Genomic DNA, 13,923 nt, shown 5'->3' with positions numbered 1-13,923 from the left:
TATATTTTGCTGTTTACAAAGATTATTTGAGGTAAGCAGGAGTGTGGAATTGAGGTTACAATCTGCTCAGCCGTGATCCTACTGAATAGCAGAGCGGGCTCAAGGGGCCAAGTGGCCAACTCCTGCTCCTAACTTGTATGTCGATATGTCAAGTTTAAAAATATTTGGACCTGATGTTAGTTTTTGAGAGCAGAACTGTTAAGTTGAATCAAAAATAGGTTTCAACAAAGTTATCTGTAGAGTAGAGGATTGTTCTTTAACCCTCTCAGAAGTTGCAGCCTTTTCACAAAGCATAATTTGTGTGGATTTATCACTGAAAATGAAGTTGGTCTTCAGTTAAAGTATTCAGTTCAGATCATTGCCAACCTCACTTGTGTATAGAAGTGTATTTCTGAATACGGTGAACATACCTGGGGAATGTGATGGTATAGAATTTTGCATTTCATTATTGGAACAATTTTTAGCCTTGACTTGGAAACTACAGTAAGTAAGTTATGGGAAAGTAAATCACCTCCCTGTCACTTGATTTAAACGATGTAAATGCATGCAGTGCTTGCCAAAACTAGGCATTAATTTTTTTTGTCTTAAGTGAATAGGGTGGCAAGGGCACAGTGGTTAACATTGCTGCCTCACAGTGCCAGCAACCTGGTTTAGACTCCCGGCTTGGGTTTGTCTGTATTGAATTTGCACTTTCTCCCTGTGTCTGCTTGAGTTTCCTCCAAGTGCTCCAGTTTCCTCCCGCACTCCAGTGATGTGCAGGTTAGGTTGATTGGCCATGCTAAATTGACCCTAGTTTCAGGGGGGATTACCAGAGTAAATATGTGGGGTCACAGGGATAGGATGGAATTGTTGTCAGTGCTGGCTCGATGGGCTGAATGGCCTCCTTCTGTACTGTAGGGATTCTATGAATACATTATCTAAAGATTACTTCGTGGCTTGCTCAAGATAGAATTCACATTTCTCTGAAATCAGTGAGGGCTATAGTAAAATGAAATAACAAACTTGCATATAACGCCTTTCATGACTTGTATACATTCCAACATGCTTTGCAACTATTTTAGATGTGCAGTCACTGAATATAACATAGGAAACGTGACAGTCAATTTGTGCACAGCAGGATCGCCCAAACACCACGGAATTACTGACCAAATCACCTGTTAGTGATGTTGATTGAAGGATAAAAGTGTTGGTCAGGACATTGGATCTTCCTTTACATGTGCCTACATTACTACACTTATCAAACTACTGTGCTGTGAAATGTTTGGCAATATCCAGATGTCTGATCTGCAAAATTTCTTTGAAAAAGATCCCATTGCTGTAGTTATTGCAAGTTATATATAAGAATGATTCCTCCCCTGTTCCTCACACCAGTTGTAAGGAAGCTGAATAGAGGATCCCTCAATCTAGTTCCTCCCAAAGTGGTCATTTTGTAGTATGGGCCTAAAAATTAGAGCATTAGTAAATTATTTGACCATGTAAATCACAAGCCTGATCCTGTCCCCTTTTGACCTCCCTACCTGTGCTTTGCAGCAGGGATCACTGGACCTCTTCATGTTTTACTTTAATTACCCAGAAAACCTGAAGCACTTTTGTAACTCCCTACTACACAAAATCTGAAGATCTAACTGCACAAACTTGATCTCTGTGAATCTGTGTGGAGGTGCATTTATTCTTTAAGTCCCAGTTTTTCTCAAAAGACACTAATATCTGCAGCCGGAGGATGCAGAGAACAATTGAGGATATAAATGACAAAACTGGGCTTCTCCTTGTGGTTCTGTAAAATCACATGCTACAATAGTCAAAATTAAAATTAACATTTGTGAGCTGAATAAGCACAACTTGGTTATGATAATTAGAAAACTGTTAAATTAAACACCTATGGGATTGCCACCAGTAGCCACCCAAAAGCATGTCAGCTGCAACTCTCACCAGTTTTTACAGATGCACAACAAAAAACATTCTTTCTGGCTGTATCACAGCTTGATATTGCTCCTGCTCAGCCCAAGACTGCAAGGAACTACAAAATGTGGATGTAGGCCAATCCATCATGCAAACCAGCCTTCCATTCATTAACTCTTGTCTACACTTCCTGCTGCCTCGGCAAAGCAGCTAACATAATTAAGGGCCCCATGCACCCTGGACATTGTCTTCCACCTTCTTCGGGAAAAAGATATAAACGTCTGAGGTCACGTGCCAACCGACTCAAGAACAGGTTGTTCGCTGCTGCTGTTAGACTTTTGAATGGACTTACCTTGCATTAAGTTGATCTTTCTCGAAACCCTAGCTATGACTGTAACACTACATTCTGTTCTCTCTCGTTTCCTTCTTTGAGCGGTATGTTTTGTCTGTATAGCGTGCGAGAAACTATACTTTTCATATGTTAATACATATGACAATAAACCAAATAAAAAATGTAATTCCTTCAAGTGAATATGGAATAGATGAAGGAAGAAAATTGGAGAACTGGCCTCATCCTTGCCAATTGCTGTAACTATCCATCACCAACCCTACAACCCTCCAAGATCTTGGCGTTCCTCCAATTCCAGCCTCTTGTCATTCCCAATTTATAATTGCTCCTACATTAGCAGTCATGTTTTCACCTGTTTGGGCCCAAGGTTTTGGAATTCTCTCTCTAACCCTCTCAACTTCTTGCATATGACACTCCTTACCACCTACATCTGCACGCCAAAATATCAGTCCAATTGTGTTTGATGGCACACAAATGCCTTGAGATGTTTTACTTTGTTAAAGATGCTACACAAATACAAATGAATGATTGAAGTATTCAAGATAGCCAAGATGCTGAGTGTGTGTATGTCTGCACTTTTGAGAGTGGGGAGATGGTGGTGGAATGGTGATGCCACTGGACTTGTAATCCTGAGGTCCAAAGTAATGATCTGGAAATATGGCTTCAAATCCAACCACAACACCTAATCGAATTTCAATTCATAATAACAATCTGGAGTTGAAAGCTAGTCTCAATAATGCTAACCATGAACTATCATCGATGTCAGAAACACCTGTCTGGTTTGTTGGTGTCCTTTAGCGAAAGATATCTGCCATTTCTACCTGATCTGGCCTACATGTGACTCCAGACCTACAGCACCCTTGACCACCCTCTGAAATGACCTAGCAAGCCACTCTGTTCAAGGGCAATTAGGAGGGGTAACAAATGCTGGCCTTGCCAAAGATACCAATGAAATAATGTTTTAAAAATTACAGAGCTAGGAAAATATATTAGTAGTTTTTGATGTAGGCTGTGTAAAAATGTTATTTTGATACCTAATTCATTGGGCAAAGATTTATTCATGCAAACACTGGGGTAAACTTTGTTGTACCAAATAATGAAATCCTGCAACTAACATCTAAGAGGATTGATTGGCATTGTGAGGAAAAGTAATATAATGCTCCATGTTGGCCAGGGGCAGCTAGTGGTCACCTTCACAGTTTTTGAGATGATTCTCATGACAGGACTTGATTGAGATGACTGTGTATGTTGGGATTAGGGTTCAGAGACAGCAAGTTCAGATTCTAGTATTTTAAAAAAATTCCTAACTAACTACAGTTCATCATTGATTTTACTGTTCTATAAAGTTTGGATTCAACTAGACAGAAGAATGATTTCCAAGACCTCAAAATGTGACTCTTTTTTGTATTTGTCATAATGCAATACACTGCAGTTAAGATTTCTTTGCAAGAAAATAATTAATTTAGTAAATGCATGCTTAAATAACTAACGTGTTTTTTGTTGCTGTCAACTTGAAGCAGTTTTTTAGTGTTTAGCTGTTATTCCAAAACTGTACTATTTTTCCAACAGCCTTAACTGCAGGGGAGTAGCAACACTTGATAGAATTAAGTTTTACATGTTCAGATGAACAATTACAGAATGTTGTAAATCTTTGAAATTCTCTACCCCAGTGTACCGTTGAAGCTAAATTATTGAGTATATTCGTTACTGAGATTTATTGGTTTTTGGCCATTGAGAATCAAGGGACAAGGGGATAGCGCAGGATTCAGCCCTGATCTGATTGAATGGTGGTTCACACTCGGGCGGCCTTATGGCCTACACGAGTCGACATGAAGAGTCACAAGTTAATCATTTCAACACATTTGGAACTTGTGACTTTCATTGATCCCTATTATCCTGAGTGTATGTTTGGGATACATGACACCTCCAAATACCTCATCAACACTGCAGTGCAACATATTAACATCAAAATAACAACAAAGTACCATATGTTCGCAAAACAAATAGCAACAGCTGTGGCTGCCTTTGATAGTGTAATGCCATGTTCAATATTAACCTTGAAAATACTTGTGTAACACAGTAAGTTACTTGTAGCGATACACAACATCTATAATAGTATTTTCGCCTACATGAAATTCTTTGATATATTAATACAAGAAGTGCTTGTATTTGTTGCATGTTAGTTGCCACAAAACAATTTTTCAAACTGGCTACATGCTGTGTCATCAAGACTGAAACTGCAACAGTTTTAGCATTTTTAATTTTGAACAAGAGTTCAATGTGAATTTACAGCATTTGCTGCATAGGTCAATTGAATGGAACAGGCTAATATTTACCCATCTGCATTTAATCATGTGCAATCATCTTGAAGTAAGACAAATCACCAATTAAGTTGATGTAGATTCAAAATAATTACTCTGTGCATTTTGGAAAGAATTCCACTTCCCGTTCCAAAGAAATTTTTAAAATACATTCTTTTACAGGATGTGGGCATCGGTGGCAAAGCTAGCTTTTGTTGCCTATCCCCAATTGCCCTTGAGAAGATAGTGGTGTGATGCCTTCTTGAACCTTTGCAGGTCATGTTGTTGGTGTAGGTAGACCCACAGCACAGTTAGGGAGGAGTTCCAGGACTTTGACTCCACAACAATGAAGAAACGTCAATATATTTCCAAGTCAAGATGGTGAGTGGCTTGAAGAAGAACTTGCAGCTGGTGGTGTTCCCATGCATCTGTTGCTCTTGTCCTAAGTGGTGGAGGGTTTGAAAAGTGCTGTCACAGTAATTGATGGGTTCCTGCAGAAAGTACACACCACTGTCACTGTGCTTTGGTGTTGGATAGAATAAATGTTTGTGAAAGGGATGCCAATCAAGCAGGCTGCTTTGTCCTGGATGGTGTCAAGCTTCTTGAGTGTTGTTGGAGCTGCACATGTATGGATAAGGGGAAGAGTATTCCATCACTCTCCTGGCTTGCTGCATGTGGGGAGTCCAGAGGTAAGTTACTCTCTGCAGAACTCCCAGCCTTTGACCTGCTCTTGTAGTCATACTATTTATATAACAAGTCCAGTTGAGTTTCTGGTCAATGATTGCCAGGGAGATGGTTGGATTTTCTCTTGTTGGAGATAGTCATTGTCTGGCACTTGTATTGTGTGAATTTTACTTGCCACTTACCAGCTCAAGCCTAAATGTTATCCAGTTCTTGCTGCATATGGCCACAGACTGCTTTGGTATCCAAGGGAGCACAAATCATACAAACATTGTGCAATTACATCAACCAATATCCCCACTTCTGACCTTATAAAGAAAGGAATGTACTTGATGAAGTAGCTGAAGATGGTTGGGCCGAGTTCATTATCCCAAGAAACTCCAGCACTATTGTCCTGGAACTGAGATAAATCTCCAACAACCACACCATCTTCCTTTGTGCCAGGTTCGATTCCAACTGGTGGAAAATTTTCTCCTGACTCCCATTGACTTCAGTTTTGCTAGGGCTCTTTGATGCCCCACTTGGTAAAATGCTGTCTTGATGTCAGGGGTAGTCACTGTCACATTACTCTCGGGTTCAGGTCTTTCATCCATGTTCAAACTTGCACTATAATGAGATAAGGAGCTGAGTGGCTCTGGAGAAAGCCAAACTGGGTGTCAGTGAACAGTTTATAATTGAGCAAGTACCACTTGATAGGACTGTTGATGACCCCTTCCATTACTGATGATTGAGAGTAGACTGATGGGGCAGTAACTGACCTGGTTCGATTTGTCCTGCTTTTGGGGACAGGACATACCCAGGCTATTTTCCACATTGCCATGTAGATGCCAATGTTGTAGTTTAACTGAAACAGCTTTGTTAGGTGCACGGCAAGTTCTGGAGCACACATCTTTGATACTTTTGCTGGAATGTTGTCAGGAACTGTTACAGGCCTGGTACAATGGTTTTCCTGTTGTATTTAATACTATCGTTCCCCTCAAGTAGCCAGACAAAGTCACAGAACGGTTTCAAGATGATTTATTAAAAGAAGACTATAGCCATAGGACTCTGCATGAAATCATTCGGAGTGAAAAATTCAGAACTACATAGGCAATGTATAGCTTCAACTCCAGTTAAAAGTAATTAGCATATACTGATGAAAAAATGTAGGAGTCATCTCTGTCCAATCATAGTTATTAGTTAAGGTTGCATCATGTAAAAGTACAGTTTTTAAAGCCACTCGCAATCAGCTAATGCTTGCTTGTTTTCAGCTATCTTTTAGGCATCCCAGATGTGTCTGGATATTAGAATATGGATCACTCCCTTGTCCAATGCATGGTTTCAAGGCTTTCTCCAGCATAATGTCTTTCTCTCATCTAAAGGTCAAGTGTCTGGAACTAGGTGCTTACTATCCTACAGCTAAATTTTATGCCGGCTTTTGTGATTTGTCTCTGTTAACCCTTTCACTGGACATGGTTATTAATATGCCTATTATTTTCCTCCATAATTACTGGTATGGGTCCCCCCTCCACAACAAGGCCCATACCATTTGCAGTATTCAGTGCCTTCAGTTTTTTCTTGATACCACATTGAGTGAATTGAATTGGTTGAAGACTGACATCTGTGATGCTGGGGACCCCAGGAAGAAGCCAAGATGGATCATCTGCCCGGCACTTCTCGATGAAGATGTTTATAAATGCTTCAGCCTTGTCTTTGCACTCATGTGCTTCATCATTGAGGGTGGGGATATTTGTGAAGCCTTCTCCTCTGGTGAATTATTTAATTGTCTGCCCCCATTCATGGCAAGATGTGAAAGGACTGCAGAGCTTAGTACGTTAAATCTTGGCAGTATCTGTCACATGTTGCTGATGCTGTTTGGCACATAAGTAGTCAGTCATTGAATCAGGTTTGATACCCTGCTTGATAGGGTAGAATGGTAGAGTAGGGTATATGATAGGCTGTGAAGTGATAGATTGTAATTGTATACAGTTCTGCTGCTGCTGATGGCCTGTTTCGCCTCGTGGATGCCCAGTTTTGAATTGCTAGTTCTGTCCAAAATCTGTCCCATTTAATACAATGGTATTACCACACACCATGATTTTTCTCCACTAAGGAATGTGCACTGGTCATTCCTACCGATACTATCATGGACTGTCTTGGCATCTGTGACAGGTGACATGGTGTGGACAAGGTCAAAGAAGTTTTTCTCCTGTTGGTTCCCTCACCATCTGTCTAACAACTGTGCCATTTAAGATTCAGCCAGCTCTGTTATTAGTAGTGCTGCTGAGCTGCTTTTGGCGATGGACGTTAAAGTTCATCTACATTACATTCTGTGCCCTTACCACACTCAATCCTTCTTCCAAGTTATCTTCAGCAAGGAGAAGTACCGATTCATTCAGCAGAAATGGGGAGAGTCAGTAGGAGATTTCTTCGCCCAGGTTTGACCTGATTCCAGGCGATTTCATGGGGTCCAGAGTTGATGATGTGAACTGCAGTGGCTTCCCCATGATTGCCACTGTGTCAACACCTCTGAATAGGACATTCCCAAGGATGGTGATGATGGTGTCTGGCACATTGTAAGGTATGATTTTGTGATTATGACTATGTCACCTTGTTGCTTGACTAGTCAGTAGGACAGCTGTCCCAACTTTGTCTCAAGTCTCAGATGTTAGTAGACTTTGCAGTGTTTGCTAGTCATTTCCAGTGCCTAGGTGGTCCATCCTTTTTTGTAGGCTTTGTTTAATACAACTGAATGCTAGTTAGGCTATTTTGGAGTCAACTAACCCCATTACTGTGGGCCTGGAGTCACATGGTGGCCATTACCAGGTAAGGACTTTACAAGAATTAGGAATGGTTTCATGGTCACCATAATCAAGATCCAGAATTCGGGGGTCATGTGATGTAAGCGTGGGAGTAGCTGTGAGCTCTGGCACCACTTATCTTTTAATCCATTTTTCATCATGGTGCACATCTCAGGATCATCCAGTCCCTGATGTGTATTATCTGTGCTATGACCCTGGAAGATCCTTGTTTGATTCAACTGGTCGGAGGTACCTGGGGTGGGACCCTGTTCACAGTGTTGGTTATACTAGTCTGCAAGCCTGCGCTTCGTTGATGCTGTTGGCATCGAGATAATGTCTGATTTTCTTTGCTAGAAAGGTGCAGAGGCTTTGGTGAAACTCTGGATGGATTCTGGATGTTGCTTAATGTTCCTGTCATAGAATTCCTATAGGGCCGATGGAGGCTATTCAGTCCATTGAGTATGCACTAACTCTCTAACAGAGCATCCCACCCAGGCCCCATCCCCATAACCCCACGCATTTATCCCACTAATCCTCCTGATCTATGTGACCTTGGGATACGAAGGAGCAATTTAGCATGGTCAGTCCACCTAACCTGAACATCTTTGGACTGTGGGAGGAAAACGGAGCACTCGGAAGAAATCCATGCAGACAAAGGAAGGAGGTGTAAACTCCACAGAGTCACCCAAGGCCAGAATTGAACCTGGGTTCCTGGCAGCAATGTTAACCACTGTGCCACCGTGCTTTGGCCTTGTTATGTTTCATGGATGATATATTATCCTGCAGTTCATTATTAATTTTCAATTTTATTCCTTTGAGATTTTAATCCTGATTTTATAATATTGTCTTTAATCATGATAAGGGTGTATGATATATATATATAAACACCTGAGGCGTTTGTCGCCTGTTATCCTGTTATACTACGAAAATTGGGATTATTTATTTCTTTTCATGGTGTTCATCCATTGGTGTGCTTCAACAATGGAACATTGAAGGATGGGATTTAATTGTTTGTGGAGTAGACTGACTTGGTTGTGCGACCTGAAGATTGTGCTTATCTTGGTTTGTCTTTTTATGTGCTGCAATTCTTGTATTTACACTGGGGGAGTACAATTTTAGTAGTGTACACCTTTTGTTTTGAAGATATGATGGGTAGCCCCACAACAGGGCGGTGGGTAGGTGGTTTGCTATGGACATGGTTGAAATGGCCTTCCGTGTTGTGTTTTTCTTTTATGTTTTGATTATTTTGTGACTAAGAAGTACTTGCTTGTTCCTGAGTGCAGACGGATTGTGTATCATGGAAAAGACTGGGTCTTTAGTTTTCTGTCTTGTTGAAATGGAGTTATATTTTGCTGCACGCTTGAATATTTAGCTTTGTTAGGTTCCGTTTTCTATTTTAATTTTGTCTGTGTAAGTAGTGGCACTGGTTATTTTACAAAATTATAGAATCCCTACTGTGCAGGAGGAGACCATTTGGTCCATCGAGCCTGCACCGACTTGAAGCCCCCTCATCCACCTCCCCCTGACACTTAGGAGTAATTTAGCATAGCCAATCAACTGTTGGAGGACATCAGTGCACCCAGAAGAAACACATGCACACATGAAGAATGTGCAAACTCCACGCAGATAGTGACCAGTTCCCTGGCATTGTAACGCAGCAGTGCTAACCATTGTGCCACTATGCCAACCCTCTTTGATTATTTGGCCCATAGAATGCATGGTGGTTATAGTATCTAGTTGTTAGGGTTACTCTGAGAGGTGATGAGTTGAATGTCTTTGAACAGAGGAATAGTTGGTATGGAAGAGTGATGAGTATTCTTGGTTTGTTGGCCCTTGTAGGAGATTGTAGAGCAGGTCAGGGCAACAGTGGTTATGATTACCTGGGTTGGGTGGAGAGTATGTAGACAGGGAGTAGATTGCCCTCCCCAAGTCATCCCCTTATGGGGGCTTCTGGACTGCTCTTCCTTAGGCTTGATTCCTCTGAGGTTATGGTGTCTTGTTGGATGAGGACCCAAGTGCGAATCCACTTGTGGTGGTTCAGCATTCTTCACTTGGTGATTGGGCTGGTTGGAGGAGTAGGTCGCCTCCTCCTCATGATCTTGCATGGAGACTTCCAGTCAGCTTGCCTTCTAGGTTTGAGCTTCTCTGGGGGAGGGAGCTGAGGTACGGGGGCGGGGAGGACAGTGTTCTATTTATGGTAAGATTATGCTGTTCTTGTGAAAGTGTATGTTGAAAGACTACATCTGGCATTTATTGGACTATCCTGATACTCTCTCATTTTGGGGCTTGCTCTCAATATCTGGGTAGCTGGGTGTTGATGATATAGGTTTTGATTTGTTATAGTTTATCCTGGGGGGTTTCTGATGTCGGGGGGAGGAGGAGGGTAGTGTCTCTGTCTAAGGTGCCCTGCTGATGGATGTCTTAGTGATCCTCCTTCTTGTTGATCAGGCTTCCTTGGAAGAAAATGGTTTAAATTTTCCAATGATGGAGAGTCTGAGCTGGTCTCTGGTTTGGTTGGAGAAAAGAGAGGTTTGTAGTGCTGTAAGCCTGTAGGCAAGTTTTGAGAGTCCTTCACTTAATGGCTCCTACACATGAGTGTGTATGCTACGATGCTAAAAAGAACCAGGAGGGGACATGAGAAGTCTTTGGCACGTAGGATCAAGGAAAACCCTAAAGCTTTCCATAAGTATGTCAGGAATAAAAGAATGACTAGGGTGTAAGATTTGGGTCAGTCAAGGACGGTAGTGGGAAGTTTGTGCGTGGAGTCCAAAGAGATAGGAGAGGCGCTACATGAGTATTTTTCGTCAGTATTCGCACAGGAAAAAGACAGTGTTGTCGAGGAGAATACTGAGATATAGGCTATTAGACTAGACGGGATTGAGGTTCATAAGGAGGAGTTACCAATTCTGGAAAGTGTGAAAATAGATAAGTCCCCTGGGCCAGATGGATGTATCGTAGGATTCTCTGGAAAGCTAGGGAGGAGATTGCAGACCCTTTGGCTTTGACCTTTACATCGTCACTGTCTACAGGAATAGTGCCAGAAGACTGGAAGATAGCAGATGTTGTCCCCTTGTTCAAGAAGGGGAGTAGAGACAACCCTGGTAATTGTAGACCAGTGAGCTTCTGTTGTGGGCAAAGTATCGAAAAGGATTATAAGAGAGAGGATTTATAATCATCTAGAAAGGAATAATTTGATTAGGGATAGTCAACAAGGTTTTGTGAAGGGTAGGTTGTACCTCACAAACCTTATTGACTTCTTTGAGAACGTGACCAAAGAGGTGGATGAGGGTAAAGCAGTTGATGTGGTGTATATGGATTTCAGTAAAGTGTTTGATAAAGTTGCCCACGGTAGGCTATTGCTGAAAATATTGAGGCATGGGATTGAGGGTGATTTAGCGGTTTGGATCAGAAATTGGCTAGCTGTAAGAAGACAGAGGGCAGTGGTTGATGGGAAATGTTCATCCTGGAGTTCAGTTACTCGTGGTGTACCGCAAGGTTCTGTTTTGGGGTCACTGCTGTGTGTCATTTTTTATAAAAGACCTGGATGAGGGCGTAGATGGAGGGGTTAGTAAATTTGCGGATGATGCTAAAGTCGGTGGAGTTGTGGACAGTGCGGAAGGATACTGCAGGTTATAGAGGGACATAGATAAGCTGCAGAGCTGGGCTGAAAGGTGGCAAATGGAGTTTAATGCTGAAAAATGTAAACTGATTCACTTTGGAAGGAGTAACAGGAATACAGAGTATACAGGAATACTGGGCTAATGGTAAGAGACTTGGTAGTGTGGATGAGCAGAGAGATCTGTGTCCATGTGCATAAATCCCTGAAAGTTGGAACCCAGGTTGATAGGGTTGTTAAGAAGGCGTACGGCATGTTAGCTCTCATTGGTAGAGGGATTTGAGTTTTGGAGCCATGAGGTCGTGTTGCAGCTGTTCAAAACTCCGGTGTGGCCGCACTTGGAGTATTGTGTACAGTTCTGTTCACCGCATTATCGGAAGGATGTGGAAGCATTGGAAAGAGTGCAGAGGAGATTTACCAGGATGTTGCCTGGTATGGTGGGAAGGTCTTATGAGGAAAGGCTGGGGGAGTTGAGGCTGTTTTTGTTGGAAAGAAGAAGGTTAAGAGGTGACATAATAGAGGCATATAAGATGATCAGAGGATTAGATAGGGTGGACAGTGAGAGCCTTTTTCCTCGGATGGTGATGGCTAGCACAAGGGGACATAGCTTTAAATTGAAGGGCGATAGATATAGGACAGATGTAAGAGGTAGGTCCTTTACTTGGAGTAGTAAGGGCATGGAATGCCCTGCTTGCAACAGTAGTGGACTCGCCAACATTAAGGGCATCTAAATGGTCATTGGATAAACATATGGATGATATTGGAATAGCGTAGGTTAGATTGGCTTTGATTGGTTTTCACAGGTCGGCACAAAATCGAGGGCCAAAGGGCCTGTATTGCGCTGTAATGTTCTATGTTCTGTACTATAGGCTGTACCAATGGCATTAACCTGATCTCTGTTTCCTGGGATATCCTTTAATTGCCTTGAGGTCCTGGAATGCTGAATTAGGCTCTTCTACATTACTCCATAAGGGATCCAGTATATTTTGTAGCCCTGTCCATATTATCCCGTGGAGGAGGCTGTATACCATAGGACCATGTGCTCATTATGTTATCCTATTATCCTAAGATTCCTACTCTATCAGATATCCTTTCAATATCCATATGCGAGGAGATGCCAGCTACAATGATTACAAAGATTTGTTTTAATATTCACTGGTCTTTTGCAGATGTTATGCAGAATAATGATTACTCTGTGGTGTCCTAGATTTTGAGGATTTGTCGTGGCAGATGTAAAATGAAAACTTTCAGTAGAAATATTCTTTTAAAACATCCAAGATTCTCGATTTATTAATCGAGCTTAAATTCCACCAGCTAACATGGTGATATTTGTACCCATGTCACTAGAGCATCAGCCTGGGTCTCTTGATTGCTCGTGGAGACATTACCACTACATCACTGCTTTAGCATGGTCACTTGATTCTTTCACATGATCCTCATTAAGTGAAGCTGTGGTTGTTTAAATGGAAAGCAAAGGGGAAAAGAGGACATTTTACTCTGTGTGAGTCAAGCTTATTCTTATTAATTTTAAATTGGGGAAAATAACCAGTACCATAAAATAATGAGACATTTGATCAAGAAAAATAAGGCATAGATTGATTGAGAGTACAAACAGATGTAACTACTCAAATGCTTAGTATAAACCCCTAGTGGTTGCTCTTGAAAAAGGAGTTAATTTAGTAGAAATGCTGTGTAATTTGCTTTTATTTCTCCCAGGTTGTCAAATTGTCAGCCCTTCCAGCAGGCCTGGGTATGGTCTCTTACAAAGTATATGCTTCGAGTAAAAGTCCCCAGGATAAGGATTTAATCAAGCCAGAACAGGTGAGGTTTCTTACTGCTTTCCTGAATTTCCATTCATGTTTTTAAAACCCGTTTAGATTAAATGTTTATAATAGTGGAGGAGAAAAAAAATCATTTTAATTTGTGAATGTGTTCTGGTGATGGATAGGTGCTGGTGTTAAATAACTCCACACTTTTTATCACTTTGTAATCTGCCTGTTTAATTAAAAAAAACTACTAATCATTTAAAATGAAATCTTGCAAAGTTGGAAAACCTTTATATAAGTGGAACATTTTTCCATTTCCCAACTTCAGTTGCATCCTGCAACTTTGTGATGCAGTTTCTGTTTGTTCAGTAACATCAAGATTCAATATTAAAAGAATGAATGTTCACCTAGACCAGTGATCCATATGCAGGAAGGATGGTAAAGTAATCAATAATAGGACCTTTTGCAAATGAGGTTAATTCGTTACCAAGCTGTTGATAGGGTTGCAACCTAAATGATGCTCATACCAAAT

The 13,923-nt window shown here is 41.3% G+C and overlaps 1 protein-coding gene across 1 annotated transcript in view; it reads left to right on the top strand.

Annotated features, from left to right (window-relative positions):
- Positions 1–13,923, top strand: part of LOC145342639 (MICOS complex subunit MIC27-like) — a 77,010-nt gene that overhangs the window by 12,233 nt on the left and 50,854 nt on the right. The window contains exon 2 of the mRNA XM_080188185.1: positions 13,342–13,446. Within this exon, the coding sequence (XP_080044311.1) occupies positions 13,342–13,446 (105 nt within the window). The remainder of the gene's footprint in view (positions 1–13,341; positions 13,447–13,923) is intronic.

This window comes from Carcharhinus amblyrhynchos, chromosome 4 (genome assembly GCF_965287045.1).
Source record: "Carcharhinus amblyrhynchos chromosome 4, sCarAmb.v2.hapA, whole genome shotgun sequence".
Classification (NCBI taxonomy): Eukaryota; Metazoa; Chordata; class Chondrichthyes; order Carcharhiniformes; family Carcharhinidae; genus Carcharhinus; species Carcharhinus amblyrhynchos.
Note: the sequence above shows the minus strand (reverse complement) of the source record. Positions and strands in the feature narration are given on the sequence as shown.